This window comes from Mycteria americana, chromosome 6, assembly GCF_035582795.1.
Source record: "Mycteria americana isolate JAX WOST 10 ecotype Jacksonville Zoo and Gardens chromosome 6, USCA_MyAme_1.0, whole genome shotgun sequence".
NCBI classification, from domain to species: Eukaryota; Metazoa; Chordata; class Aves; order Ciconiiformes; family Ciconiidae; genus Mycteria; species Mycteria americana.
In genome coordinates, this window is record NC_134370.1 from 48,774,427 (window position 1) to 48,801,831 (window position 27,405).

Below are 27,405 nucleotides of genomic sequence, written 5' to 3' on the forward strand. Positions count from 1 at the left end.
GGTCCTTCCTCACTGGCATTGCGGACAGGGACCAGATCAGCCCACTCCACAGCTCTAAGGGTGACTGAATCTGAACAAGAAGCTCTGCAGCTACAGCCCAGCTGGGCAGAGAGGATGTACCCCTCCAAGCTGTGCTGTGTACTTATGGCCCACAGTTGTGGACTGACAAAGAGTCCAACTTATCTGCCTGGTGGGGCAAAGCAGCGGGTCCTACGCCTTCAGGATCTCCCCCATACTTACTCTGCATCACTGTGTCACTTGTGTAGAGCTCTCCACCCCCTCTCACTCGACGGAAACGGGGTATCTTGCCATTCTGCTGGCTCTTCTTGATGGTGGAGTAGATGTCATGACCTGTGGGATAGGAAGGCTCATTTGCAGCAGGCTGTTTCTGGAGGGGGCAGAAGGGTTTGTGAGAAGAAAACAAAGAAACAAGAACTCTCTGGGCACATGGACTCACAGAGATGGTGGATATAGGTCAAGGAACCCAGTCCTCACTGCCTAGGATTGAGCAGACCTGGCAGGACTCCCCCAATCCTTTTCCTTAAAGAGTGGCAGGGGCAGATTCTTGCTCTACCCTCTGGGAAGGATCCTCATCTGTCCCTCTGCCAGGTCCAGAGCAGTGAAGTTACTGCAGGACCCTCCTTCCTCGCTGTTTCCATTGCACTCTACCCTCCTGCACAGAGACTCAACCCCCATGCCCTGGACAGGAATAAATCTTGTGCCATGCTCTGTCCTAGAAGGATGTGCATTTTGAGGAGGCAAAAGCAAGAAGCGCTAAGGCCGATTGCCAACTAGAGCAGAGGGATAAAGCCCTTGGAGCAGCTTCAAAGTGCCCCTTTTTGTTACAGAGAGCCCAGCCTTCCTGCACAGCACGACTGAAAATACGTGAGCAATCAGACTTACCATCAACAAGGACGAGGGTATTTGAGTCAGGGGTGAAAGGAGCAATACCTCTCCCATCCCATGAAGTGCTCTCCTTTCTCTGCGTCTGGGTAAGGACAGAAATGGTCCCTAAGTGTGACCAGTTCAGGGAAGGCAGGGAAGCCAGGTGCCCACATCCACCCCTGGGGCAGGAGGAAAGCAGCTCTCCTTGGCTGGCACAGCCCCAATGACGGAAGGATGCAGCCCATCGTCGAATGGGCCAGGCAGAGCCCCTGCTGCAGGCAGGAGGTGAGGAGAGGGGGGCTATGACAAGTGAGCACAGAGGTGGCACGCGTGGACCTCTGCTCGTGTGGGCTGTCCCATGCTGTCACGATAAGCGCCTCGAGGCAGCTGGCATTTGGGCATTTCAGAGCACTCTGAGAAGGAGTGGGGATCGGGGCACCATTTTACAGATAGAGATACCACAAAACAAAACAGCAAGTGCTTTGCTCTAGTCCCATCACAGGTGGCCACAGCATACCAAGTTCCAGCAGGTAGGAGCACAGGCGCCAGTCCCACACACTAACATCCCATCTCCATACTTCTCTACTAATGTGAGGTAATTTTTATTGTCCTCCTGCAAGAGAAAGAAGAGGACCATAAGCATCTGCGAACGGCAAAGCACAGCCCCACAGCTGCAAGCCTACAGCACTACCAAGCCCACAGCTATACGGCTTCTTAGCTTTTTCATGGGTCTTAAAACCAGAGGAGGAAACTACTATCATCTCATCTTATCTGCTCCACAGGCACTGGAGGTCTTCACCCAGAGAGAGCATGTGAGGACCATACACAGTTCCTTCCCCAGCAGTCCTTCAACCCAAGTCCTCCAACCCTCACCCATCCAGCTGTTCCACAAGCTGTTCCACCACAGGTAGGACCTACCAAACTCCCAGGCATCATGCACTGTCCTTCATTTTTCACTGGGAAGTCTTCCTAGGATAAAAGAAAAGGAGATATGCTTTAATTCCTTCCCTCTAAAAGCCAACTGATGTGGGCTCAGCCCCGTGCATTACATGCTAGTCACTCTCTTCACAAGAACCAAAGCAAACACATTGGCAAGAAGGTCATTAAACACTGCAACGCAGCCCTTTTCCCACCTCAGCATTTGAAAACCCTTGGGGAGGCTGGGCTGGATCTCTCAGGCACTCGAGGTGATAGGGAGAAGTGGGGACGCAGGGCCAAAGCAGCAGGCATGACTGGCAGCCAGCCTGGACTGCTCTCCAAAGGATTTCGCGAGAGGATGCGTCATTGCAGGGAATGGGTGTTCAATAGTGGGTGGTGGTGTCCGAGGGTTGGGACACATTGAACCACACTGTTCCTGGGAACAAGAAGGGAATTATCTGGGCCCAAACTTCAGCAACCAACTTGTCTGAGGACAAGAAGGGGTCATGAGAAAGCCAACTGGGGGGTTTTCCTGCTGAATTAACTCAGTGCCCAGCTGATCCAGAACTTCCTGCTTTTGAGGAAAAGCAGCCTGGGCTTCAACAATGGAAAGGGATGGGAACATAGCTTCTCCCCAGTAACATGAGTCTGAGCATCCCTTCTCATGCTAAAGAAAGGGTGCCTCACGGGAAAAATCCTCCCTCTGGGGCAGCAAAGACCTCAGGAGCATCACAGCCTGGGAAGAACCCACCCACAACTAGCATAGGAGACTTCCCCCTTGCAGCAGCCATTTATCATACTGATGTTGCAGCTTCCCAGATGGATGGGGCAGTCTGGGCAGAGACCAGACCCTTCCAGGTGTGACTTTGCTGCTGGCAAAGACACTGAGCAAGGTATCTAGTGTTTGGGCTGCGAGACAGATACTGGACACTTTCTTATAAGGGGGCCAAACTTGTTAGCAGAGCATCCTTACCGTGTAGTTCTCATAGGTTGTAAAGTCGTAGTAATAAAGCTTTCCCTCTCCCCCAATGTAGATGGCTGAGCTGTTTTCTTTATGATAGAAGACCGGGTACTTCTCACTCCTAGGAAATGCATACTCTTTCACACCTAGGAACAGCACAGAAGAGACACTCATCAGGGGAACCGCAGCTGACTGCAGAGAGCACCCGCAGCCAGCTCAGGCTGATCAACTCCCTCTCCTTGTCCTTGGTGTGAGTGATGAGAAAAACAAGGACACGGGGCTGGGGGCCCCCTGGGATGGCTGGCCCAGCACCAGGCCGGCAGGGAAAGGCAGCTCCCAGGCTCAGAGCTGAGCTATTGTCCCCTTGGCCCCAAGGGACAGGAGAGCTGCACAATGGAGCAGCCCTGCCTGGCGCCTGCAGTGCTGGTGATGAAGGAAGAGGAGGAGGAAGGGAAACTTTGCTGCAGGAGCTCTTGTAGGAGAGCAGAAGCTCAAAGTGACTTAGAACTGGCTCTGCAGCAGCCAGGTGAGCGCTGCCTTCCCACATGCTCTAATGGCCGAGTGCCTCCTGCCTCCCAGCTTCAAGGTGAAAGGCTCCCTCCCCTCTCTGGCCATCCTCTGACAACCACTCCAGGCAACTGCCTCATAGATTTGGCTCCTGCACCCTCTTGCATTTGACATGCCTGCAGCTTTTTGTGCCCCGCTTCAGGACCTTGCACATGCTTAATTGGAGCTGCGAGTTCTTATCTGGCTGAATAGGAGAGGAGCTGCTGCGCTGCCTTGCAGCTGGGGGTCAACCCCTCCGTACCCACGGGGTAGATAATCTCCTACCAGCCACAGCCCAGCATGACACCTCTCCTTGCCAGCCTCCAGTTGCACTGTCAGCATCCTCCCTCCAAGGGCCAGGAGGGACCAACAGGGTTTGGAGCCCCCAGGCCGGAGCCCACATGTGACAGGGGAAGGGGGCATGTAAAGCTGCAACTCATGGGCTCCACACCCGAGACGTGAACAAGAAGAAAGCTGCAAGACCTAGGACCCATGTCACAACCAGTTGCTGCAAATAAAAAGCTTTCCAGACCCAGCTGGGAGGAAGAACTGCCTGTCCTCCCCTCTTTCCTTCCCCTTTCACCTTCTGACTTTTCCAGCTTCTCTTTCCTAAGAACATCCTTCCCTTACCCTCTGTGTTGCCAGCTCAGGTGTGGGAGGTTGGCCCTGCACCGCAGTGCAGTTGTGAGCCTCCTCCCCTGGGGCTTTTTCTGTCCCTCGACGGGGTCCGCTGGTCCTGCATCCCTCTCCGGGATGGTGCAGCCACATCTGGGCAGCTTTGAGCAGTCGTGCCAGGGCCCAGCTCCACAGCAGGGTGCAATGCACATGACATGTGTCCGGATGCAGGCTACCCTGTCCCCTACTGCAGTTTGCAGTAATGACATGAGAGGAATTGCTCCTCCGAGGGGGAAAAGTCTCCCATCAGGACTAGCCTCTGCTTAGTGTGAGAGGGCACTCCGTTTTCATCTCTCCCTCTTTTCCCTTTTCCAAAGAAGAGGGGGACTCTCCTGGCAAGCGCTGCTGCTCCCAGCAGACAGACAAAGGCTGTGTCTGCCTCGGGAGCTGGCTGCCTGCATAGACAGGCAATTAATCAGTGGCACGTGTCCCTCTCTATTTATAGGGGCACTTGGCAGGACAGGCAAAGGACAATCTTTGCGCAGCCCAGCACTCCCCCTCTGCCTGGAGCAGGCTGCGCAGGGGTCCTGCCAAGGCTCTGCAGAGCTGAAAGTAAAAAAAGATGTATTAGAGGTCATTGGGGCTACTGAATTAGGGCTTTTTTCTCCACTTCAGTATGCTGGTCGCATGTCCTCGGAGTCTCTAATCCCTGCGGGGTTAAATGGCACCCAGCCCGCACGGCTTTCCCATCACTGGCTTGGCTAACAGGGCTGCTGCCAGCCACTGCCTGGTGATGGGAAACCCTGCCAGACCCACAGACTGCTGTTTTGCAAGGGCACCTCAGCCACAAAGAGAGAGGGTGGAGGTATGCCATGGTACAGAAACCATCGCTCCCATCCAGCCCGCAGCTTCTTGCTAATGCAACACTTCCAGGCTGCCCTTCCCCTGCACCATGGGACGGAGGCCACGGGGCTGCACAGCAGCTGGGGGGGATTCAGGAGTGAGGATCCCACAGCCAGGAAAGCCTGGCTGGATGGCAGTCCCTGCCTGCTCCCCATCCCATCCCCTCCCCTCCCCAGCCCTACCATCTCTCCTCTGTCCAAGGACTCCGAGAAACTCCTGACCATGTGCTTTGCCTGCTGGAGAAGCTGGCATTGAGACTTTTCAGAGTGACAGTGCAATTCATTTGCCTAAGTGGCCCTACAAGCGGGAAGCCAGCCGGGCATGCCAGCTAGCCCGGGGAATCTCATCAGCCACAGACTCAGTCTATGCTTGCTGGGGAGGAGAGGACTAATCCCCTTTTCACCACCCCCCTTCCCAGCAGTCCTCAAAATCCCCCTCTTGGCCCAATCTGCAGAGCAGGCAGGCAACAGCCCATACACACGGGAGCCCCTAAAGCCCTTCTCCCCCATCCAGCTACTGCTGCCAGCACAACCCATCACCAACACACCGCAAGCAGGTCTGGCTGGACTTCAGCAAACTTTGCTCTTGTTTTCAAACCTCCAACCCAGCCCCTAAATTTGCTGCTAATCCAGGAAAATATACACCTGCAGCCATTCCCCACTCCTCTTCCTCCACCTCATGCTTTTGCACATTTCAGCCCCACGTGCTCCTATTACCTTTGGTTTCGTTTTGAGGCTTTTTCACAACACTGCCTCTTTCTTAAGCTCGACTCTGAGAGCTGTGCCAACCTGCAAGGACACACTTCTCTCCAAACAGCCAGAAACAAACAAGCCCAAAACAATAATTTGGTTGGCGCCAACGTATTATTTATCCTACTGCTCCCCGGGGACTGCACTGAATCACTAAGCTGAGCATAAACAGCTCTGCTAGCCAGGGCCCAGAAGTGTGTTTGCAGCTCCAGTGCTGATTTAACTTGATCTGGAAGGGAGCCTTTTAAAGGTGTTTCCGTGAGCGGCTGCTGGGGTCCCTCTGCCTCTGCATCAGCCCTCTGGCTGACCTGCAAAGCTGGCCTTCAGCCCTGCTCTGCCTTAAACAGCTCGGCTTAGGCAAGCGGTTTGATCCCCTTTGCCTCTGCTTCTCATCCGGCAGGACTGGGGGGGAGCTGCTCTGCACCCCCAGGAGCCTGGGGTTTAAATTGCTTCAAGAGGCGGGGGATAATGAGACAGAGGGCATCTAATGGCCCACACTATGTCCCCAAAGAAGGGGACGTGCCTCTCCTAGCAAGTCCAAGGCTGTTTTTGACACTGCAAAGAAAGGCTCGCCCCCCTGGAAGGGGGAAGGCATGACCCTGTCACCACCATGCCTCCAAAATCGAGTCCGGAGCTTCAGAAGACACAGGGCTCATTTCCAGAGCCTCACTAACCCCGCTGAGTCCCTTTGCCTGGCATTTACTGCAGAGCCCACTGTCAGCGCGCAAATCAATGGCACGATTGTCAGTTGAAATGCTAACACCGGTCCGGAGGAGTGAATGGGAGAAAGAGCGGCTTTGTGCTTTGCAGGCGAGATGAAGAGTACCACATCAGATTGAAGAAGAAGAATACTATTAAATGAGGGAGAAGGAGGGAGCCCGGTGCATCTCAGAAGGATGCCTGCAGGGTGAGGTAACAGGAGAGAAACGAAGAGGGAGATGCTCTGGATGAGATGCGAGCAGGGAGGCCTGTCCTAAACACACAGAGCAATGCAGATAACAGACAGAGCAATCCTGCTTCCCATCTGATAGGGTGAAATGGGCCTGCCTCCCTAGACATGGCTTGGGCAAATCCAGCTTTAATGATACACCAAAGGGCTCTCTGGCTCCCTTTGGGTCCAAAAGCCCCTTCAGAAAGGCACCAAGAGCTTGGCTCTCCCCAGCACCATGGCAAGGCCAGGCTCCCAAAGCATCCCAGAGCTTTGTGCAGGAGGGGAGCATTCCCCCCACCTCCAGAACAGATGTCCAACTAGAGAAGCAGCGTGGGCGTGCAGCCTCGTTGCAGACAAACTCAACAACCCAGCTCTCATCCTGGCTGGAGGGCTGACTCAGCTATGGCAGTCCTTCTCCCCTCCGCACTCCACCGCTCCCCGGTCTGGCAGCCAGCTCCAGCATCCCAGACGCTCAGCTTAGTCACTGGCTTGCACGGCTCCCAGCACTGGTAGCAGGCGAGTCTTTGCAGGTCTACGATTCACTGAAGCTGGGGGAGGACTGCGTCTCCCTAAAATGGAGGTGATAGTTCAAATCTGCTCTGGTGCCAGCATTTTAAAATAAGGAACTGAAATAAAGCTTGGGAAAAGTAAAAATGGAAGGAGGACGAGATAAGAATCCACTGCTTCTTGGGAGCGGCACTGATGCAGGCGAGAGGCAGATCCTTTACTTGCTGCTTATAAAACCCTTGTTAAGTGGGACCCCCCTTGGAATATGAAGAGGGGAAACCAGGCAGGGTACGGGGTTTACCTGCTCCCTGGCATTACCCGCTCCACACCATGGGGCCTGTGCTGCCCTGAGCAGGGGAAGTTCCTTTAGCTAAGCTGCCCATGTTCTCCCAAACGCTCCTGCTGCTGCTGTATGATGGGGACACAGGGCTGGGCCACCCACCAAATGGCAAAATGGGATTTAAACTGGTGCAGCGCTGAAGCTCACCACCATGGCGAACGCAGCCGAGCCTCCGGCACTGCCACGCTCCCCAATGCCCAGGCAATCCACCCAGCAGCCCCGGAAACTATTCTTGCTCTAACATGTTATAATGCTGTCAGTCATCACCATCACACATCCTACCCTCCCCGGCATGACGCCGATGACACTGCCACCTGCTCTGCTGCCTGTCGGTCTGACAGCGAGCACGCTCCTGCCTGAATCACGGCACTGGTTGTATCCTCTCCTGGTTCCCTCCTCCTTCAAACATTTTCTCATTTCCCAGGTTTTATGTCTTCCTTCCTTTTTGAATAGACTGAACGGATTATGACCTTGATAGGCATGTGTCTGCTGCAATCCGACTGAGATTGGCTCTGACAGCAGAAGGAAAAGCTGCCTTTTCAACGCTGACTCAAGGACTGGCAATGCGGGGGAGTCCCCTGGGTCTCATCCCCTCTACCTGTGCCAGGAGCCCTCATCTCCCAGCAATGCGGGCCCAGCCATGAGTCAGGGCTGACTGTGTGCTCCAGGCTCGTGCACATCACTCCGCTTTTGGGAACACGAGAGCCGTCTCGACTTGATGACATCGATCCCTCTTCTGTTCCTGCTTCCCCAGCGCACACAGGATGCATGACAAGCAGCCCAGCACAGGCAGATCAACTGCTTTCCTTTAAGGGCCAGGAATGTGATTCAGGTCCGGTGTCTTAGTCACCCACTTTGGGGTCAGGACCCTGGTCCCAGCTCTGACATCACTCCACAGTGCAGTTCCAGTTTCACTATTTCCCCAGGCAAGACCAGGAGGACAATCCCTGGATTTCCTACCTGTTTGGCCAGATACCAACCTCAGGAGCCCCACCAGCAGATGGTCCCCTCTCAGGGGAGCATGGGAAGTCACAGCACCCACCCTAGAGGGATAGAGACACCCCACGGGGCTGCCATGGGTCCCCCTCCATCCCCGGGAGAAGGACTGAACCACACCACTCCCATCCAAAAGCCACGCGCCGTCTGTCTCCCCAGCTCTGCCACGGATGCTGGCAAGAAGCCAAGCTGCTTTTTTTTTTTTTAAGATGATCTATAAATTCCCAAGTTGAGACATTTCGGAAGGAGGAAGTATGCCTCCGGGGAGCTGCTGTGTTCACCCAAGCAGCTAGGTTTTCCTTCCCCCATGACTTCACCCGACAGGAGCAATGTGACACAAGGAAACCACAGGCGGGCCAGGGAGGTGCTCCCGAGAGCCCCGCTCACCCACCAGCCATCCCCTTCCCAGGGGATGGACGCCCCAAGCAGGCGTCCTCTTTCTGGGACCCAGCAGACCCCACAGCGATGGGGTTTTTTATAGGAACAATTTGTCTCTAGATGAGATGACCCAGGAGGGACACTCTGGGGGGGTTTGCTCTGACCTGCCACAGAGTAATTGAAGGGCTGTGAGTTGCAAGGTCTCCAACGTGCTTGGAAGATGATAGGCTTTTGCAGGAGGGATTTCTGAGAAAGGGGCAAAAAGGCAATACAATACAATGTGGGAAACCACTTCCTTCTCATCGCTCACAAAAAAACCTGGCCGATTGTTCCCTTCTCTCCCCAGCTTACGCCACCACATGCTGCCGAGAGATTTAGCTGCACCCCTGGGAGCCGGGATCCTTACAGCCACCCCTCGGTGCTGGGGAAGCAGGGGCACAGGCTGAAGGATCACCCGTCGGGGAACATCGCTCGGTGTGCGGGGCAGCCCTGCACCATTTCGGTTCAACCTATGCTCCAACACCAGCCATTTCTCAAAGAAAGCAAAATAAAAAGAGCAGAACCAATACAGCCCCATCCCCTATAGATTTCTATCCTGGACCCCTAAGAGCTCCCTCCAGAGCCCTCCCAGGGCCAAATACTATCCTTGTGACCCTTTCACTCCCTCCCTGTCCCCTACCTATTCAGCTTGGCACGAGGTAGCAGACTGGGAGCATGGCCGTGATCTGGTGCCCATCAGCCCAGTGGCTGGGGCATGTCAGAAGGGGTTTCTGCTGCCTGCCTTCCCCTCCTGGTCTCCCCTCTCCCCCACCGTCTTTTCAGGATGCTTGCAGGGACCCCCCCCAAAACTCCTCTGCAGTATTAGTCTGCCACGGGCCAAAAGGCACTGGTGAGCAGCAGCAGAAACCAGGCAACCAGAAAGAGTGCTAAAAGTGTCTCTTGCTGAAGTGGGACCAGACACAGTCATACGTGTTTTGTGTTCCTTAAAGCCCTCTGTGCTCTCCTAGGGGCCACGCAGCTCCCTGCCATGGGGAGACCCCCAGCTCGTGCCCATGCCCACCACGAGAGCCTTACACAGCAGCCACACTGCTTAAATTTCCCCTCTTCCTGCCCCAAGCACACAGCACAAGCAGGAAAACCACTGATGAAACACAGGTACACTCATTTCTAGTACCGACTGCCGGAGTCCAAGAGCAGTCACCGGCTGTGACCAGCAGCTCTGGAAAGAGCAGGGTCTGGAAAGCAGATCGAACAAGCCCTATTGCAGGCATCAGTCAGCTCCTATGTATTTCATAACCGACACAGCCTCTCCCACCGGCCAGGGAAGGGCACCGGCCAGCTAGGGCAGCAACGCTGTAAGGTCAGAGCAGCTGCCTTTGCTTTAGCCAGACACTCCCACAGATGCATCTCAAGAGCATGTGTGTGCCCAGAAAGGACAGAGTAAGTAAAATGGTCTCCCAGTGAAGGCAGAAGGCTTTCTTATCAGCCCGGGGTGGGTAAAAGCCCTGACCGTAATTTTCCCATGCCCTGCATCCTGTAGGAAATGTTGTGGTTCAGTTCCTGAAAGCAGCACAACTGAGAGCGAGGGCTTGGGCTGTGTGCTGCTCTCCGTTTCGTTTCCCATCTGTGACCATCATCCTTCATGCGGAGAACCAGTGAACCCAGCATTGGGCAGCACAGGCAATCCAGAGGAGGTTGGAGAGCATCAGGGGGACGTGTAACCCTGAACCCTTGCAGAGGTCTCCATGCGCTTGGGGGAAACCCAGAAGAGGTGTGAAAGCACAGAGGGGAGACATGCAACTGGGAAGCCCACATTACTCAAACCCAGACCTGATTGCCTTACAGATTTCACTCCTCTTTCTTATATTAAGTTTGCAGCAAATCAGAGCGACGGGTTTAATCTGTTTGGTATTTCTCATCCTGTTCCCCAAGACAGTTTGGAGACAAGCAGCATTTAATAATCTGCCAAGAAACCTCATGCTATCTTTTCTCATACCCCTCCCTGACTGCTTCCGACTCCCTCTCTAAGCACCCCTCCAAAGGAAAGAGCAAGGCCATAGATATACTAGTAACAGCTACATCCTCCCTGCAGTGGGACTTTTTCACCCTTGGCCAAGCTTCATTCCTGGCTGCCAACATACAACATTGCTTGCCTTTTCTTTGGCTTCTTCCCCAATCATTCCTGGAGACCCTGCAATCACAGGGTGCTCGTGTGGCTGCTTTCTGCTGCCCTCGAGAGATCCCTGCCATCAATAGCAAAATTCCCTGGAGCACAGGAAACAATTCAGTCCACTTACTTGGGATATATCCTACAAAAGCTCTCAGCCTGCGCGCAATCCAGATGCCCAGGAGGGCCGCACTAGCACAGAGGAAAGGCTCAAGCTCGCAGAGTACACTCTAACGAGACAAATGGGCTTTTTTAGAGTTACACTACAGAAGGCAAATATTCTGGCGCATTAACGATTTCCACTCTATTTCTGGTAAGTTCTGGAGCATCTTGGCAGCAGGCAGCAGTATTCAGTGCAGGGGTGAGCGAGAGCAGGAAGAAAGAGGAAAAAAACCTCTTGGTTTGGTAACCCAGCTGCTGGGCAATGGGCACGCCTGCTCAAAAGCTCTTCTGAGAGTTATGCAGCCTATATCCCCTTTGTGAGGGGCCTCCAAGCCAGAGCCAGAGCTGGCAGTGGTCCCAAACGCCCACTCAGCAAGCAGCTAGAGAGACCCCTAACCTGCAACTAGGAAGGAACAAGGTTTGAGTTCAAAGCCTCCCCCATCAGGCAGGGCTTTGTGAGCACAGGCAGCACTGCAGGGCTCCGCTTACCCTCTAAAGGCTTGAACCAGAGTGCTTCACGCACCAGGAAAGATGGGTTTCTCCTTTTTAAACAGAAAATTACTATATGACAGGCATGGCAGTGTTTTCTATGCATGCTAACACATTATCAGCATCCCCAGGCCCCCCCTGCATGCTCACCCCCTCCAAAATTATGCAGCACTGAAGCCTGTGCCACTGCAAGATGAGTCCAGAGCCTTTGATTTCACAGGTGCAGCTTGTCATCTAGCAGGTACTTTTTTCCCTACCAGCCCTGAAGCTGAGCTGCTTGCTGCACCCTACGGATTGTAGGTGCTAAATTTAGAGCCAGGTTTTGTTACTTTCCCAAAAGCCATTCTCTGTAATGACAGTCCCGAGCTGTGTCGTGTTCCTGCTGGAAGCTGGGGAACTTTGGCCTGTGATTATGGTATTTTATTATACGGTCACTGGAACAACGGCAGAACAACAAAAGGATGCTTTTAGCAGGAGAGCTGTTATCTGGAGAGCACAGCTGCCCCTCCCACTAGGAAGATCAGTTTCCAGAGACTGATTTATCATAAAAAGCCTTCCAGAATAAAAATTGCCCTAAGCACCTCTATGCACACCCACCAGCAAAACAGCCGCTTTACCTTTTAGCTTAATTGGCAGCCATCTCCCACCTCCCTGCTGCTGGTTAGGGCAAGGCAGCCGAGAAACCCTTCTTGGGCACGTGCCATCTTCTCCCAGCCTAGGGGAGGCTACCCAGGAGGTGGGCATGGGGCAAGGGGACCTGTGCAGTCCCCTGTGGAGCCTCCAGCCTCTGCAGAGATTTAAAGGTGGGAAGAGAGATCTGTGGCTCCAGAGCAAGGATGAAGTTTCAGTTCCCTACACAAAATAGATGAGATTATGCATGCAGCAAGGGGACTTTCCCACTAGATTCAGAAGGGCCCTGTCATGCTCTTTGCAGCCCTCCTACCTGCTGCTGTAGGCTTCCCACCCCTGTAACGAATGTCAGCTAGGTCTCAGCCCTGCAGCCTTCTGGATCTGTGCCAGGGAAGGCCATGCAGACCTCCCTAGCATCCCCTTTCTGCCTGCTTGACCCCCACCAGCGGGAACACACAATATCTATTCTTCTCACGTCCACCTTTGGCTGCAGTGCCGCATTACTCAGACTTGGAAAGCCAAACCACCGCATTACAGTCAGTCGTTTGAAACCAGACGCTCAGATTAGACTTTCCAAAACTTGCATTATCCAAGATACGAGCAAACCCATGGCCACAGTTGTTGTGACCAGCCCAAGGACAGGTGTCTGGCTAGGACTGTCCATGTATTCCCCCAGGAAACTCCTACAGCTCCTTAAACTTGCTATCTCCTCTCCCTCCCAGTGTACACATGCCTGATAAAGGAGAATAATTTAACCCAAGTGGGTAATTAGATGTGGAGTCATCCCTGCAGGAGGATGCTGACACCAGTCAACAGGGTTCAAACTGGGGACCAGATATTTATAGCACTAGAGAATCAAAGCTGTCATTAAAGGCAATATTAGGTTTATTATACGAAGCCTGTTGTTCCAGACTTAAGCTGCTCTGAAATTAGTAGAGATGGTAGGAGATGCTTCTGCATCCAGCTCCTGTGGCACTCTTACAGCATTTCTCTGTTGCACCAGACACCGGACACAGTTAGAGACAGCCTACTACACCGGGTGGAGCTGGGATTGAAAAGAAAAGAACGCCCAACAGGAGGAACAAATCCTATTCTTGGAGCAACCAGGAATAGCCGTACACCATAGGATGTACCTCAACAGGAAAGAGCTGGCTGCAAAACAAGCAATTTCCTCCTTCCAACTCACCTTCCAGCCCTTTTTCTGGATACAAGCTTCTTTAAAAAGCATCTTGTACTCACTACTTAGATTTAGTTTGTACTCAAGTACTCAGGCTTAGATTTAGTTTGTCCTGCTTTATGGCACCAAGACAGACTACATCAACTACAGAAAACCTTCCTAGGCCAATTTCCTGCAATTCTGACCCCTGAATCAGCCTGAGGGCTGGCACAGAGCTGGGCAGCGGGGTCAGCAATTGGGTCAGCAATTTGCATCTGGCTCTCTTTCCCAGCCCTGAGCATTTCAGTACAGCAGCCACAACTCGTATTAGTTTGCCCATGCCTGTTGTTTTTGTGTCACGCTCTTGCAACAGGAGGTGGCTGTGATTCACTTGCTTGGTTTGTTTGGTTTGTTTTTTCTTTTTCAATCTGCACAGGGCAAAAAATATTTTCAACCAACATTTTATGATACCAGCATCACCCACCCTGTGAAAATGAGCCGTCTGCAGAAAATAGCATTGCTGGGAAAGTGAGAAGCTTTCTCCTGGAAATGTTGATGCTCTGAGCGCTTCACGTGAAACTGTCCTACAAAGATGTTTCACACCCATGGGGACCGTGGCTCCTGAGAAAACAGTGCCACTGTCACTGAGGAGTAAAAGCCGGTGCACAATCTCTCATTTTGCCACCACTCCCAATCAGTACGAGTTTGGCCTCATCTCTGGTCAGGTCTCCTCTTCCTTTGCTAGCTGAACGCAGCACCATTGCACCGGTGGGCATGAAGAGCTCGTAGAAGAGCTCTTACAGCACTCAGAGGTGCTTGCTGGCACAGTTCTCCCATGGCAAGTAGAGGCAGCTGAGCCTGGCAAAGCCCAGGAGCTACTACAGGCAGCACAGGCAGTTTCCAGGAACTGCCATTTCAACTCCCCCCCTGCCCCACGACCCAGGGTAGGTTAGAGCCAGTTTACCCAGCAAAGGCAGCCAAGGGTCAAGTATATATTTCTTTTCCCCTGCAGGACCTGCTTATCTCCTGTGAGCTACACACCAGCTCAGAACCCATCCCCTCCAGCTTCCAGCCTCATCTGTTAATGAGAAAGAGGGGAATAATTAAACTGTCAGACCCCATCCTACCCCAAGGTGTGAATGCAGCAGGCAACCAGAGAGGGACTGAGAGTTTGTCTCAGATCTACACATGTGCGAGTAAACAGGGACAAGACAATCTTAAGCGTGGCAGTAGCTAAAAGTTATTCCTGTTCTGCACCAAAGGCCCCAGGCAATAGGAACCTGACCCAGCTCTCAGGCTCCTTGTTTTTCTCACTGCACTCCTCTGCTCTCCCGATGCTCAGTGACTTTCTGGTCATGAGACAGCCAGCCTGGGATGCCACACTCCTGCTCCATACAGAGGGGCTGTTATCTGCCCACTCTGTCACCCAGACAGCTCTGCCCAGCCCCGGGACACAGCAGTCTCCGTCTCTGCAGATGGATCAGAAGAGTAAACACGGTATCTGTGCTGACAAGCAAAAGCTCAGTGTGGGATGTGAACGCACCTTTTTCAAAGCAAAGCCCAGCTGGTCAGTGTTTAGTTAGAAAAATACATGGAGGCAGGGGGAGGATAGAAATAAAAGGGAAGATAAGCAAAAACACAGTGTACAAGGTTGAAGTACTTGCTTCTGCGCCAGCCCAGGCTGCTAGGGCTGAACTCACTCCCACTCTGCAAATCTCAACAGATAGGGAACCTGCCATTTACAGTCTTTGTTCATTAGGACACTGGGGAAGGTAATAGCCAGCAAGAGACCCTGACTCATCCATGTGCTGGGTCAGCTGCAAAAGGGGAAGGGGGGCAAAGTCCTTGTCAGTAAAAAGGATCTTAAGCACTTTAGATATGACCAGTGGTCTGGAGCTGACCTCAGCCCTTTGCTCTGAGTGTGTTTCCCCTAAGAGGAAGAAATCCTGCCAAGTCAGACATGCTTTCAAATAACTGCTTACCCAGCTGGTTACCCGAGAGCCAGCCACCTGTGCCGGCTGCTGGGAAGGCTCCAGGGATCCCTCACCCTGCCTTTGGTGGCAAACGCTCCCAAGCACGCATTGAAATGGGGCTGACACTGGGAAAAAGTATGCCACTTCCTTACCCCCTCCTGCACTGCGGCATCGGGGAGGCAAAATAAAGGCAGAAGAGCAGCTGTGGCCGAGGCCTTGGGGCTGGCTCTGTAGGCACTGCATTTGTAGAACGGCAGATCTGCAGAGCATGGTGCTCCAGCCACCCACTGCTGCAAGTCCAAGTCCCCAGGACTGTGAAATTACTTAAACCCAGGCAGCTCCAAGCACCGAGACAGGCCAACTTGGTTTCTTTGTCTTCAGATCTGAGCTCAGGATCATGCCACCTAAACCCAGCTACATTTTTTTTCCCAGCTCAAATGTCCTCTCACCTATTTCTTGCTACAAAACTGGACAACGAGGGACGACGGGGCGAAACAGCAGAGTGGTTCGGGCTGCCTGCAGCGAGGCCAGGGCTATTTCCCGCAGTCTGGTAGGGTGCTGGCAAGGGGACCACCAAGGCTGAGAGATGGAAGGACAGCTGCAGCTTTGCCCAGCACCAATTTCCTGCTCTCCTCCAGTGCCGCAGCCCAACAAAGGATCCCACACATGTACTCTTCCCTCCTGGAAAGCGCTGAGCTCTGGCCAGCACCAGGAATATCTCCTTTCGCCTGCAGGGCTGCAATGTCTCTAGGTGTCTTTGCTGAGGTTGCCATACCTGGTGCTAGTGATGGGCTGTGGCATGTAAGAAATTTAATTACGTGAAGAACTGCTAGCTCCTGCAAAGCCCAGGGCTGAGGCCAGCACTGCACCACAGCAAACGCAGCACACCAGACCCAGCCCCATCACGAACATGCATGCAAATGTACCAGACTGCTGCTCTTCTCCATCCCACTTCCCAGCCTCCAGGACCAGGGCTTGAGCCGCAAACCAAGCCCTGCAACACCGTCTCCCCCACGGCAAGGGACGAGCCTCTACACATGGATGCAAACAGCAGCAGTGTGCTGACCTGCAGGCTTTACTAAAGATGCTGCACTTGCCTTTCACGGTGTCTGGAGCATTGGGGCAGTTAAAGGGCTCCCTGCCACCTACCACGTCCCCTTGGCCCCTGTCCCATTTCTTCACCCTCCTCCAGAGCCCCCTCTCCACACTCCTCTTAACCCACAGACCCACTTCCTAATGGGTAGAGGTTATGCCAAGCAAAATACAATCTGTTAAATAGGACACAAGTGACTCTTAATGAGTGTGCCACACAGCTACCTCTGATACCTCCCTAACTGAAATCCCTGTCGACCTGTGTCCCAGCTAAGCTCTCACTCAAAAAAAAAAAAAAAAAAAAAAGAGAGAAACAGTGATAAGCATAAGCTGATCCCCTTTCAGGGCAGTGTCCTAACACTAATTGGCTTTGGTGTTTCTCGGTGACAGATCCTTGCTGTGATCAATGCTGGGAAAGCCACCATCTGACACAGATGCAAGGAAAGGCCAAATGACCATACTGCATGAGCATGCCGAACAGCCCACAGAGACAGGTGGAAATCAACCACCCAAGCTTGCTCATCCCCCTCAGCACAGTTTTACTCCAGGACAGGCATTCTAAACACACCAGACCCCTGTAATTCCCCCCTCCCACTCCCCCAAGAGGCACAGGGGAAACGTCTATGGAGAAATACGTGACTCCCATCCTCTGTAGAGTCTTGGGCTCCACACCTTTTCCCCCTCTTGCACCCCATTTTCTGAGCCACTTCGTTTCCCAGTGAATAGAACAAATGATGCAATACTAGAAGCAACCTTTTGCTGCCCTCCTTGCCAGTGTCTCTCCCTTTTGTGCGAGGGGCAGAGGCCACCTCCGAGCCACGCACCCACCGCCCTTCACTCTGCTCCTGGCCCTTCATCCGCAGGCAGGGATGGGCCTGAAGAAGGGCATAATAAATAATGGCAGAAGAATAACAGATGGTGCAGAATAAACCACGGGAAATTCATGTCCTCTGAAGTTGTCGGCGAATAGGGAACACAGAGGAGCTGTTGTACTGCAGAGCAGCGTGAGATCCGCAGCTCAGCTGAACCCGCCGGCTTAGTCAAACACCAGAACCGCCAGGGACAAGACGGGGTCTTTTGTTAAAGCCTCCCTGGAGGGTACTAATCAAAAAGCTTGGAAGACACATGATAAAACCAGTAAACGTTAGTCTGCTCTTTTAAACATATGAAGCTTGGGCTGTACGCTAAGCTTGCTCCTTTAAAACATTTCTTTGTTCAGTTTCTGCTAAGGTCGGATCTGATTATAAGTCCTTGCGTGCCGTTTCAGACATATATATTTTCTCAGAGAATAGAGATCTTCTGCAAATATTTACTCACAGAACTCATTTGCAGCTAACAGGGTAAGTACACCAGATGAATAACAAAATTAACTGTATTATGCAAATACACTTCTCCATTCCTCCCTGCAAGTTAGAGGAAATGGTTACTATGTCTGTTTCAGGGCTTTTCAACAGCCTTTAATATACCAAGGTTGTAGGAAAATGTTTTTAGAATATAATAAGGAAAGGATTTAGCAAGAACAGGCATCTAAAAATTCAATTAAAAGCAATCAAGGAAGCCAGAAGCCCCTTCCTGAGATCACAGGCATTTTAGCTCATTTTAATGAGAGCCAAAAGTCTCCCCGAAGAGACAAAAGAAATAAAAAAAGACCAACTCTTCTCAAAAGACAAGACATAGGTAGAAAATACACAGCGCAGGGAGTAGCTGTCAGCTGCAGACACTGCTGCTGCTGCTGCATCTCAAGGTTGCAACCGACCGCAGCCTGGGACTTACCTTGCGGAGCTGTGATGATCCTGGGGTTCACCTTGGAGCGCCCCGCTGCCCACATGCCCAGCTGGCTGGCCCACAGGGCCACAAAGAGGGCAACGGGCGACCTCCTGCCCATTTCTACTTATTCAGCAAGCAGAGATCATGAGCTTGTGAGGCTGACAGCTGCATTCCTTGCCTTATACAAAAGAGTGGGCAGCATCCAGGGCAGCCAATGACTGAAACAGAGGGCGGGACTACATTTAACTTACTAGGAAGCAAACCTCAAAAAAAAAAATCCGAAGTGACTCTTTTCATTTAGCACCTGATCTTCAGCAGTTGGTGCCTGCAGCCTTTGCTGGGGTTTTTGGTCCTCCTTTCTTTTTTTTTTCCCATCCTTCTTTAAGGGGAAGGTGGGGGTCTGATAGCTTCATTCACCTTCAGTCTCCCGAGAAAAGCTGCAGCTGACCCAAGCCTTGCAATCAACTTATCACAGAGACTTGTAAAAGGAATATTAAGATTGATACGAATGAAATAAGAATGAAAATGTGTGTGTTAAGAACACACAAGAAGCAACAGCAGACCAAGGGTGCAGAGACCAATAACAAAGGATGCCGCTCCCAGTTGCTTAAATAGAGGGATGTGTCGAGGCCAGAAAGCCGTGCTCAGATAACGTGGCAGCAGGAACAGCTCGCTAATAGAAGACCCCGCTTGACGATCACGAGGATGCAGCGAGGCTGCAGCATATCTTCTGTGCCAGCCCTTCTACTGCTAGTGCTACAATTAGATAATAGCAAAGGGCCACTCCTAGCAAAATAAAACACTGCCCAAAAATTCTTTCTTCACCACAAGTCAGGAAGACTACGAGACAAATACCAGAGACACGATGACGACTCAGCTGTGTCACACACCCCTTCGCCAGACCAGTCGAACTCACATCATGGTGCTTGTGAGCATGCGGGTGTGAGTGTGGCAGTGAATGACATCTCGGAGTGCATGTGGAAAATCCACTGGGAGCTGGGGTGAAGAAACACTCCCTTCCCTAAGATCCTGCCCTAACTTTTGTGATGTTAATGTTCTCCAAAAGGACGGGATGCTGAGCACACCAGCTGGGGGGGGGGGGGGGGCGGCTGGCCTGCCCTAGGGCTGTGGCACAAACCTTTGCAAAGTCACTTTGCTTTGCCAAACTTCCCCATCCTCCTGATTCCCCATCGGGATGCCAGGAAGGGCTGACGGTCTTTGTGAAGTGCTGTGAGGTTTGTTAATGAGAAGAGCAGGGCATTACATGCAAGGAAAGAGAGGTCGGACGTGACCAGAATAGGAGAGCCCCACAGGGAACTCACCAGAATGAGAGACGCAGCTGTGCTCTTTAAAGTTGGTATTGAAGCTAGACCCAGGACTGCTCCGCTCCTGAAGGAGATGAACAGTGGGAGGGCAAGGGGGGTGTTTTGGAGGAAGCAAAAAATTAATGAGCCAGCTAATGGTGAATTTTAAGGACCCACAGGAATTTCCCACCAACTCTAAGCATGGGGTTTCATCTTTCTCTTTAACCAAATATCTGCTTGGGTAATTACAGTAAGATAACATACAGATCATCTCTGGTTTTTCACTTTTGGACATGGTGTTTCCCAGTCCTGAACCATTTTGTATTGCTGCTCACCTCAAAACAACTGCCCATTCCCCCCCAGAGGCAGCTGTATTTCTCTACCAGCCCCATTGCTCCCAGAGGTGCTAAACCCTGTTATCACTTGCTTTCTTGCAGAGAAGGCTTGCTGAAAAACATCTAATTCATTAAGGCTCTTTCACACAGTCAGGAGTGAAAAAGAAACATCGTTTGTAAATGAACAGCCTAAGCCATACAACCCATGCTGGTTCCTTAATAAACACGGGGACTTAGCATTTTGCATCCACCCCAAATTTGGGCTACACTATGAGAGTTGCATATGTTATTATCTGCTTTGCCTTTTATGACACGATGCAGCTGGTGGGCTGGGAAACTGGCTTTCAGCTCCCACTCTTGACGAAGTTGCCAACTGGAAACACAGAAGGGTTCTGATCAGAGATGAACGAGGAGAGTTTCCGTCTTAGAACAGTAAATCCTTTGCTTTTCCCTTTTCCTTGCCCCTAACACACACAGCTGGGGACTCTGCATGGTTAGCTTTTAGGGTTTTTTCCACCTACAGCTAAATACAATGCTCCTGTGTATAAAATTCAGCTTCAAACTCCCCCAAGACTTTGGAAGTGTTCAGCTCTGGGCTCCTTCTACTTCAACACATGATACCACTCCATCTCCTAGGCCAGGAGCTGAGCCACCCCATGAACATGACTGTATTGTGGTCCTGGATTCAGAATGATGCTGTAGCACCTTTTGCTTTTGCTAAGCAAGAGACTCAGCAGACAGCTTGGTGCGTATCAATTAAATACAAAGCTGTGTGAGATCCCCGCATGCAGCTCACCAGCAAAGGAGCCCACAGCAGAGGACAAAAAAGTGACAGTGGTGGAACATACAAATATACAGGAGCATCCCACACAAAATGCTGGTTACAACTCTTCAAATGAATGGTCTTCATTAAAGCTGAGCTTTCACCCAAATGCCTTTGCTCCCTCCAGAAGCTACAGCTCCCCTTAGCGTCCTTTTTCCTCCCCACAAGCTCCTTCAGGGCAGCAACGTGACTGATCAGCTGGGGTGAGCCTGACTCCCACAGATGCAGAAACATCAGATCATTGCACAGGACAACATTGGGAAAGCAACTTCAACACACAGGCAAGATCTGGAGGGTCAAGGGAGTGGCATGACATACACTGTGCAATGCCTTGGGAAAATAACCCCACCAGGAGTTCCCCATGGGCAGGGCTGTCCTATAGAGACATACAAAGCAGCACAGTGCAATGCTGCACACATTTGATCAAGGAGCAGCCCAGCTTGTACGCTTCAGAGGAGTGCAGAGCTGATTTCAAGGTTGCTCCAACCCTGTACCAGTTTGCAGGGGGTGCTGAACACAGAACAGTGCCCTGAATACAGCCAGAACCCTGCTGTGCATTAAGTAGGCATGCACTTGAAGCAGTCTTGAAGCAGGCAAGCGCTTCTGTGAGTGTTTGCTCAGGACCTGCTCAGCCACATGCCATGTCCTCCGCTACCCAACAACGAATGCGTACACAAGAGATCAGATTCCAGGCGTGAACTCCCCGCTCAGCCCCCTCCTGCAGAGGTTTCCTTCTGCTTCACTCAAGTATCAAAAGTTCCCCAGTGCAAATTATGTGCAGTTTTTTCCAGATCATGCTACTCGGTTCCAACATGGATCAGAAGGCAGCTTCCCCCAAGTATCTTGTAAAAATCATAAAGCACAGATTTTCCTTAAGAGGAACAGTTTTATTCATCACTGCAGAGGAGACAGAATGCTGGAATGTTTCTGGCCCAGGCAGTCTATTTATTATGAAACATCCAGTTTTAGTTGGCAACTTTTCATTAGAGAAGAGCAGGTATGTTAGAACCTTATTCACAAGAACATATCAATTACCTTCTGCTAACCCCAGGCCTCGAACATGACCCTGGGAAACAGCCAGTAGGCGTGACGGGTTTGAACACAGACAAATCTTCCATAGAAAAAAAAATATCAACACCACAAACATTCTCACCCCTGCGAAAGCCAGGCAAGATCTTTTCTCTGTTGTGCCATCTCTTCCAGAAACCTGACAAGCGCATCTCAATCTCTGGCTGTTATCGGCCATGGCAGCTTCAGAACAGTACAAAGAGGGACCTTTCTGAACATGGCACAAAGGGCCGAGGATGTTCACCAGGTCCATCATGCCACATGTGTGCATGTGTTTCCACAGTCCCTCCCAAGATGAGATTGGGAGACTGCATGTTTTGACACAGAGCATAGGAAATTGTCTGTTAAGCCCTGCCTGTGCAGGGACCCTGCTGCAGGATGGACTGATGTCCCATGAGGCTGGGACACAAGTGTAAATGACCACTGTAGAGCTTTGGAAGACCAGAGCTTCTCTTTCTTACCCCTTGCATTTTGCCTTTGGGAGCAAGTAGACTTAAAAGCATGGACTTTGAGAGGAAAAAAGTGAAATTCCACTCACCATTTCTTTTGGCACTGACCAACAGATCTTCTAGTCCTCATCTGAGGACTAAAGTGAGGTGGGAGGGAAGCAACGCGGATCATTTATCAGCAAGCTGCTGCATTCTGCTTTCAACACACAAATCCTCCCCTCCAACTCACATTCCTTGCAAACAGCTGCCGCAGCCTAAACCATCCCCTCCTAAAGCCACAGCCCTGCAATGGCTGTCAACCCTTCAGCCTCTCCAGACATGCTGTTTTCATGCAATCTCATCTCCATCAGCTCTTTAAGCTGGACTGAGTCTGGTGGGGGGGGCTGATTAGTTGGTATACCTCCCCCTCTCAGTTCTGCCATGATGCTGAAGGACAGCACAGTAAATCTACTGCCCCAGGAAGTGTCACCAAAGATGTCAGAAGCCCCCATGTGCTAAATGCCACTCCCAGGGTTTTAAAAATGAATCAGGGAAGGGGAGAAGGAACCACGTTTCCCAGGACATCTTTTTCTAGTAAATCAACCCCTTTAATTTGCCAAAGGAAACCTGTGCTAGAGCCATCTTGTACTTAACTCCTTGGAGAGTAACACAAAACCACTAGCTGGGACTCCCCTTCTTCTGTGCTTTCCCCTCTGCTGAGGAAACCCCTGGGGCTCACCCCAGGCAGGACCTCCTAGACCAGGGCTTCATGACACTATTCACTGATCCCAGCAGCTTGGAGAGGCCCTGCCCTTGGACTAGCCACAAACTCAGCTCATCTAGGTGACCCCAAACCACACCTCACCCTTTCCATTGCAAACACCCATTTGGTTGGCAAATGCGTTTCACCTGGATGCTCATCACATTAACAAGCAGCACTGTCAATGGTGACTCAGTGAGAACTCACTTAACAGAACAGGAAAGGAGGTAAAACAGATGCACATTGGTGACACAGACTGCCAAAAGCATGTGCACCCCTCAGACAGGGATGCCAAAGGCTTTAGGCAGAGTAAATAAAACCCAATCCAGAGCCCTTCCCAATTAAAAGAAAGTTAAAACAGAAAGGGCAGAAGCAAGTTGCTTTGTTGAGATTGATCTGCCGCATTCCCACCATGAGAGCTGCATATTGATATATTAATGCTGCACAGCGTGTCAGCTCTGTCTTCCTACGAGGGTCCAGCAGGCCAGACTGTGTTTTCCTTACCTGAAACTCGTGGTGTTTCTTTTCTTGACCGCTGTGCTCCTCTGCTTCCTGGCAGGGCCTGGATTTCAGGGCAGCATCGCCACGTGCTGCACAGCAGCTACCATGCTCTCCTGTGGGAAGTGCTACGTTTCAGCAGTGGGCAAAGCAGCCTCCTCAGCAGTACTGTTTCCCACATCTGCCAGCTGCTCTGAACAGTCCTAAGAAGGGTCCAGCACCCACCATCCCATATACGGTTTTATATGCCCCCTTTAACAGCTCCATTAAACACACAAATTCCTCCTGGTAACACACAAGGTTCACTCTCCACAATCTACTCTCCCATCCCCTGCAATAATATGGGTTGGAATTTAAGTCCACATTTTTCTCTGGGGAATCAAAGCAACTTACCTGGTCCTCAAGAAACCACTTCAAACTGCTGCTGGGAAAAATGCCAACAGAATCTCTTACCAGCTGGCAAGACACATAAGATTAAGTGGAGGCTGCTCAGGAAAGTAAACTATTTTAAAGATACTAAGGTCACTTTGTAGTGTTCAAATAATTCCACCAGTGATATCTGTCTCATCAGGAAGGGAGAGACATCTAAGAAGTGGTTTACCTCCGGCTCCTCCTTCCTATTTTGGCCCCTGCTAGCCAACCCTGGGCCAAATGACGCAGAAGGTAAGTGTCTGCAGTTCATCACTGTCCTTGGCTCTAAATTCAGAGCCTGCCTGGTGACACAAAGGCTCAGCACCACAGATGCACCAGTTTCTCTTTCCATCAGACATGGTAAGCCTGCCATCTCTTCCACCAGGAGAGTAGAAACAGCTCAGGATCCCATCAAGTGCTGGACCCATTTGACTTACTTTTCCCTGTGACCTGTCAAAACTCTTGAAAGGGACACTGGCCTGGGCAAGGAAGAGCTCTCTTCTTTCTTCCTGCCTCTCATCTGCCCTTCCTTGTACAGGCTTCATGCTTGTCACCTGCTTCCTCGTTATTATGTGTGCAGATAGCTCCCACATGGCTCATTCAGAAAAGTGATTGCAGGAAGCCAGGAGCACCAGGTCACAGACTTTTGGGAGGGGAGGAAAGGAATAAAAAATGAGGTGGAGGAAAAATAAATGGACATGAACTTGCGTGACCAGACACCAGCTGGCAGGATCCACGGGATTATTAAGTTGTGCGTAACTGAGGATCCTTTGTGATCAAAGCATTTAACACCAGGGAGCTACACCTCAGGAAGGAATCCTCCGGAGACAGGACGGTCAGCACTCCTTCCCTTCCCTGGAACGGGGCCATACACAAACAATCCAATTAACGCAAAGATAAACAATTTGGAGTCTGCTCTGTGGGATGTCAGGGCAGCACGCTGAGCATTGCTGGGGGATTACAGAGCTCTGCTGTCATTAGCAACCCTTCCTGCTTTAGCGAGATTAAGTGACAATTTTCTACCTGACTGCCCAACTCCCCTAGCTATCCTTGTCACCTGTTGCTGCTTCAGTGGCCACAGCAGTCCCAGGCACCCAAAAATTAAACCTCAGAGCTCTACTGGGACCACCACCGCCCCTTTAGAGTGTGACATCCCAGAAGTTACCTGTGCCACAGTCCCACGGCTGCACCTCATCTCCTCCTTCCAGCTGCTGAACACTCTTGTGCATCACGGACTTTGAATCTGTGGCTAACTGCAGGTCTCCTTGCTGCAGGGCAGCACAGAGGCTGCAAGTTCACCTGTGTTCAAAGAAAAAAGTCCCATGGGGGCTGTTAACTATTAACACCCCATTTCTAGCTCTAAAAGTGCCTAAGCCTCAGATCACTGGATGCTGGGGAAAAAAAAAAAAAAAAAAATCTATTAGAGATGGATCTTTCTCTTGTTCTTAAAGTTTTTCTGCAGCATCTGTTGGCCTCTGCAGGAAGACAGGGGACTCTGGCTCTGATCTTGCATAACCCATCTGATGCTTTTATCACCCCTGGAGTGGAACTCCACAGCTCTCCAGCTTTTCCCTCAAACTCAACACCTAAACTAGCACACCCTGCTGAACAAGTGGACCATGCTCTTAAATCAGCAAGGTATTTATTTCAGTGGTAGGGGGAAAAAAAAGTCTCAAAGTGATTCTGGGACAACGATTCTGCGTGCTGGCAGCCTGGAACACCCAGAAGTCAGCTAGAGAAACTGTGTGGTCAGAAATGCTCCCCAAAATCCCCTGGTCTCACCTTAAGAGCGCTGGGGTTGTTGTTTTGTCTTGTTTAAAGTTTCCAAGCTCAGTTCAAGAGGACTAGAGCCAGGAAGCTTCATGTTCAAAGCCGGTGGCTCAACCATTGTCTTGACTTCAAAGGATATAATCAGGGGATGTTTTTCTTCTTCCCTCTGAACTTTCCTTTTGCTTACCATAAACTCAAGCATCCTTGTAAGGCAGAACTAGAACTACACGCACTACTATAAATCAAAGGATTATTCATAAATACTGTGATTTATAAATATTAGAATACTATAAATATAGAAGAAAATATTAGGAAATAGAAATATTTTCATGGTGTGACATTTTCAGTACATTTCCGCTTTCACCAAGTTAAAATAGAGTCAGTTGCCTTAAAAACGCACTGTTTTATTGTGCTGTTCTCCAGTTAGCATCATGTAGACTCTTAGCTGTGCAAAGCACAGTTCCTTAAGAGGATGCTTTGATGACTAAAGTCACAGAGCTCCCCTTTCGTCACTTCTAAAGAAAAGCGTTGTTCGTGCTAGGAAAGGGACTGAGTCCCACAGGATACAGGCTGCTGGGAAGCTGTGCTGTATCACCTGCCCTGATCTTTGGGCTCTCACCTTATTCCTGATCAGTTGTCCCAGCATCAGGAAAACTCTTTCCTCCTTCCTTGAAAGTTTGCCTGAGAAAGAGTAAGACCAGTATTTCATTATTGCCAAGGAAACTCCACCAGGTCCTGCTGCCCCACCTTCCCTTTGCTCTGGCACTACCCTCTCCCCCACGGTGAGACCGTTCAGCTTACTGAACAGGCACAAAGCTAACTTAAGAAGAAAAACTAAAAATGATTACGTGTTTCCTGACACTTTGGCATTCCCCACAAGAACAAAGCTGAAAGCAGCCAGGAAACCACCGAGTCCTTGCAAAGAAAGCAAGCCAATGGGCAAGGGCTCTGCCAGACAAGTTCCCTGCTGCCGTTCATGACATGGATGTATCCTGCCAGGCTGCCCAAGCTTACTCCTGCCCTAGCAAGTCTCTATGGAGACGCTGAGCTGCTGCATCCTGGAGCACTGGAGAAAGTCACCTTTACCAATCTTCTGAATTAGCGTGCCAGAGAGGAGCTGGGGGGGCCAAGGTGTGTAGCCCCACACTGTGCTGAGGAGAAGAGAACAATGTTCCCCCATCTCAGTACGGATGTCCGTGATGAGCAGGGGCATTGCAATAGTCCTCTGGCTCCTGAACATTTGTTTGTGGATGGAGCTGGGCAAAACAGCAACACTGATTTAAGGTGCTCTGGTGCCTTGCCCAGACAGGGAATTGGTTCCTTTGCCAGGGTCCTGCAAGCAGGGGACACTCAGAGCCTCTGTTTGGCTGGGGGAGCAAGGAAGAAACATTTATTCTGAAATACTGGAGACATATGGGAGGATGAGGGGAAATCTCTCCAACAACAGTCATTTGAAGTCAGAAATCGGGGCTGAAGAGCTTGAAAATTTTGGCAGTTTATAATCTGATCCAACAACCACCCAAGCACACTCACACCAGAGAAACTGCATCTGCACATAAACAATTAATACGTCAAACATCAACATCTGCACCTGGGATAGATCTTGCCAGTTGCATTCACTTCACACATGGGAAGGCTCTAGCATCATTGTGAAAGCAGAGGAAGACAGAGGTGGGCAGTCACCCAGGCTGAGGTACTGCAAAAGCCATCAGGGACATGAAGCCTGGGAGATTCTCTCTATCTCAATTTCACCCTTTTGCTGGAAAATTACCCTCCCACACAACACCGCTTTGCTCCTCATGGAGACAGTAAGCTCAGGACTGTCTTAGGCAGAAAGAGACAA

At 51.1% G+C, this 27,405-nt stretch overlaps 1 protein-coding gene across 4 annotated transcripts in view; it reads right to left on the reverse strand.

Moving 5' to 3' along the window:
* The window catches only part of SEMA7A (semaphorin 7A (JohnMiltonHagen blood group)), a 33,692-nt gene extending 8,605 nt beyond the window's left edge, over positions 1-25,087 (reverse strand). For 2 of the 4 annotated variants that reach the window (XM_075505630.1, XM_075505629.1), the window contains exons 1-6: positions 18,172-18,345; positions 2,777-2,910; positions 1,804-1,854; positions 1,403-1,498; positions 904-988; positions 241-351 (exon numbers count right to left, since the gene is read on the reverse strand). In XM_075505630.1, the coding sequence (XP_075361745.1) occupies positions 241-351; positions 904-988; positions 1,403-1,498; positions 1,804-1,854; positions 2,777-2,910; positions 18,172-18,283 (589 nt within the window). In that variant the 5' untranslated portion in view covers positions 18,284-18,345. Of the gene's footprint in view, positions 1-240; positions 352-903; positions 989-1,402; positions 1,499-1,803; positions 1,855-2,776; positions 2,911-18,171; positions 18,347-23,387; positions 23,498-24,957 lie in introns of those variants that run through there. The other 2 variants (XM_075505631.1, XM_075505628.1) reach the window with 2 other exon arrangements.
* Positions 25,088-27,405: the final 2,318 nt, after the last annotated feature.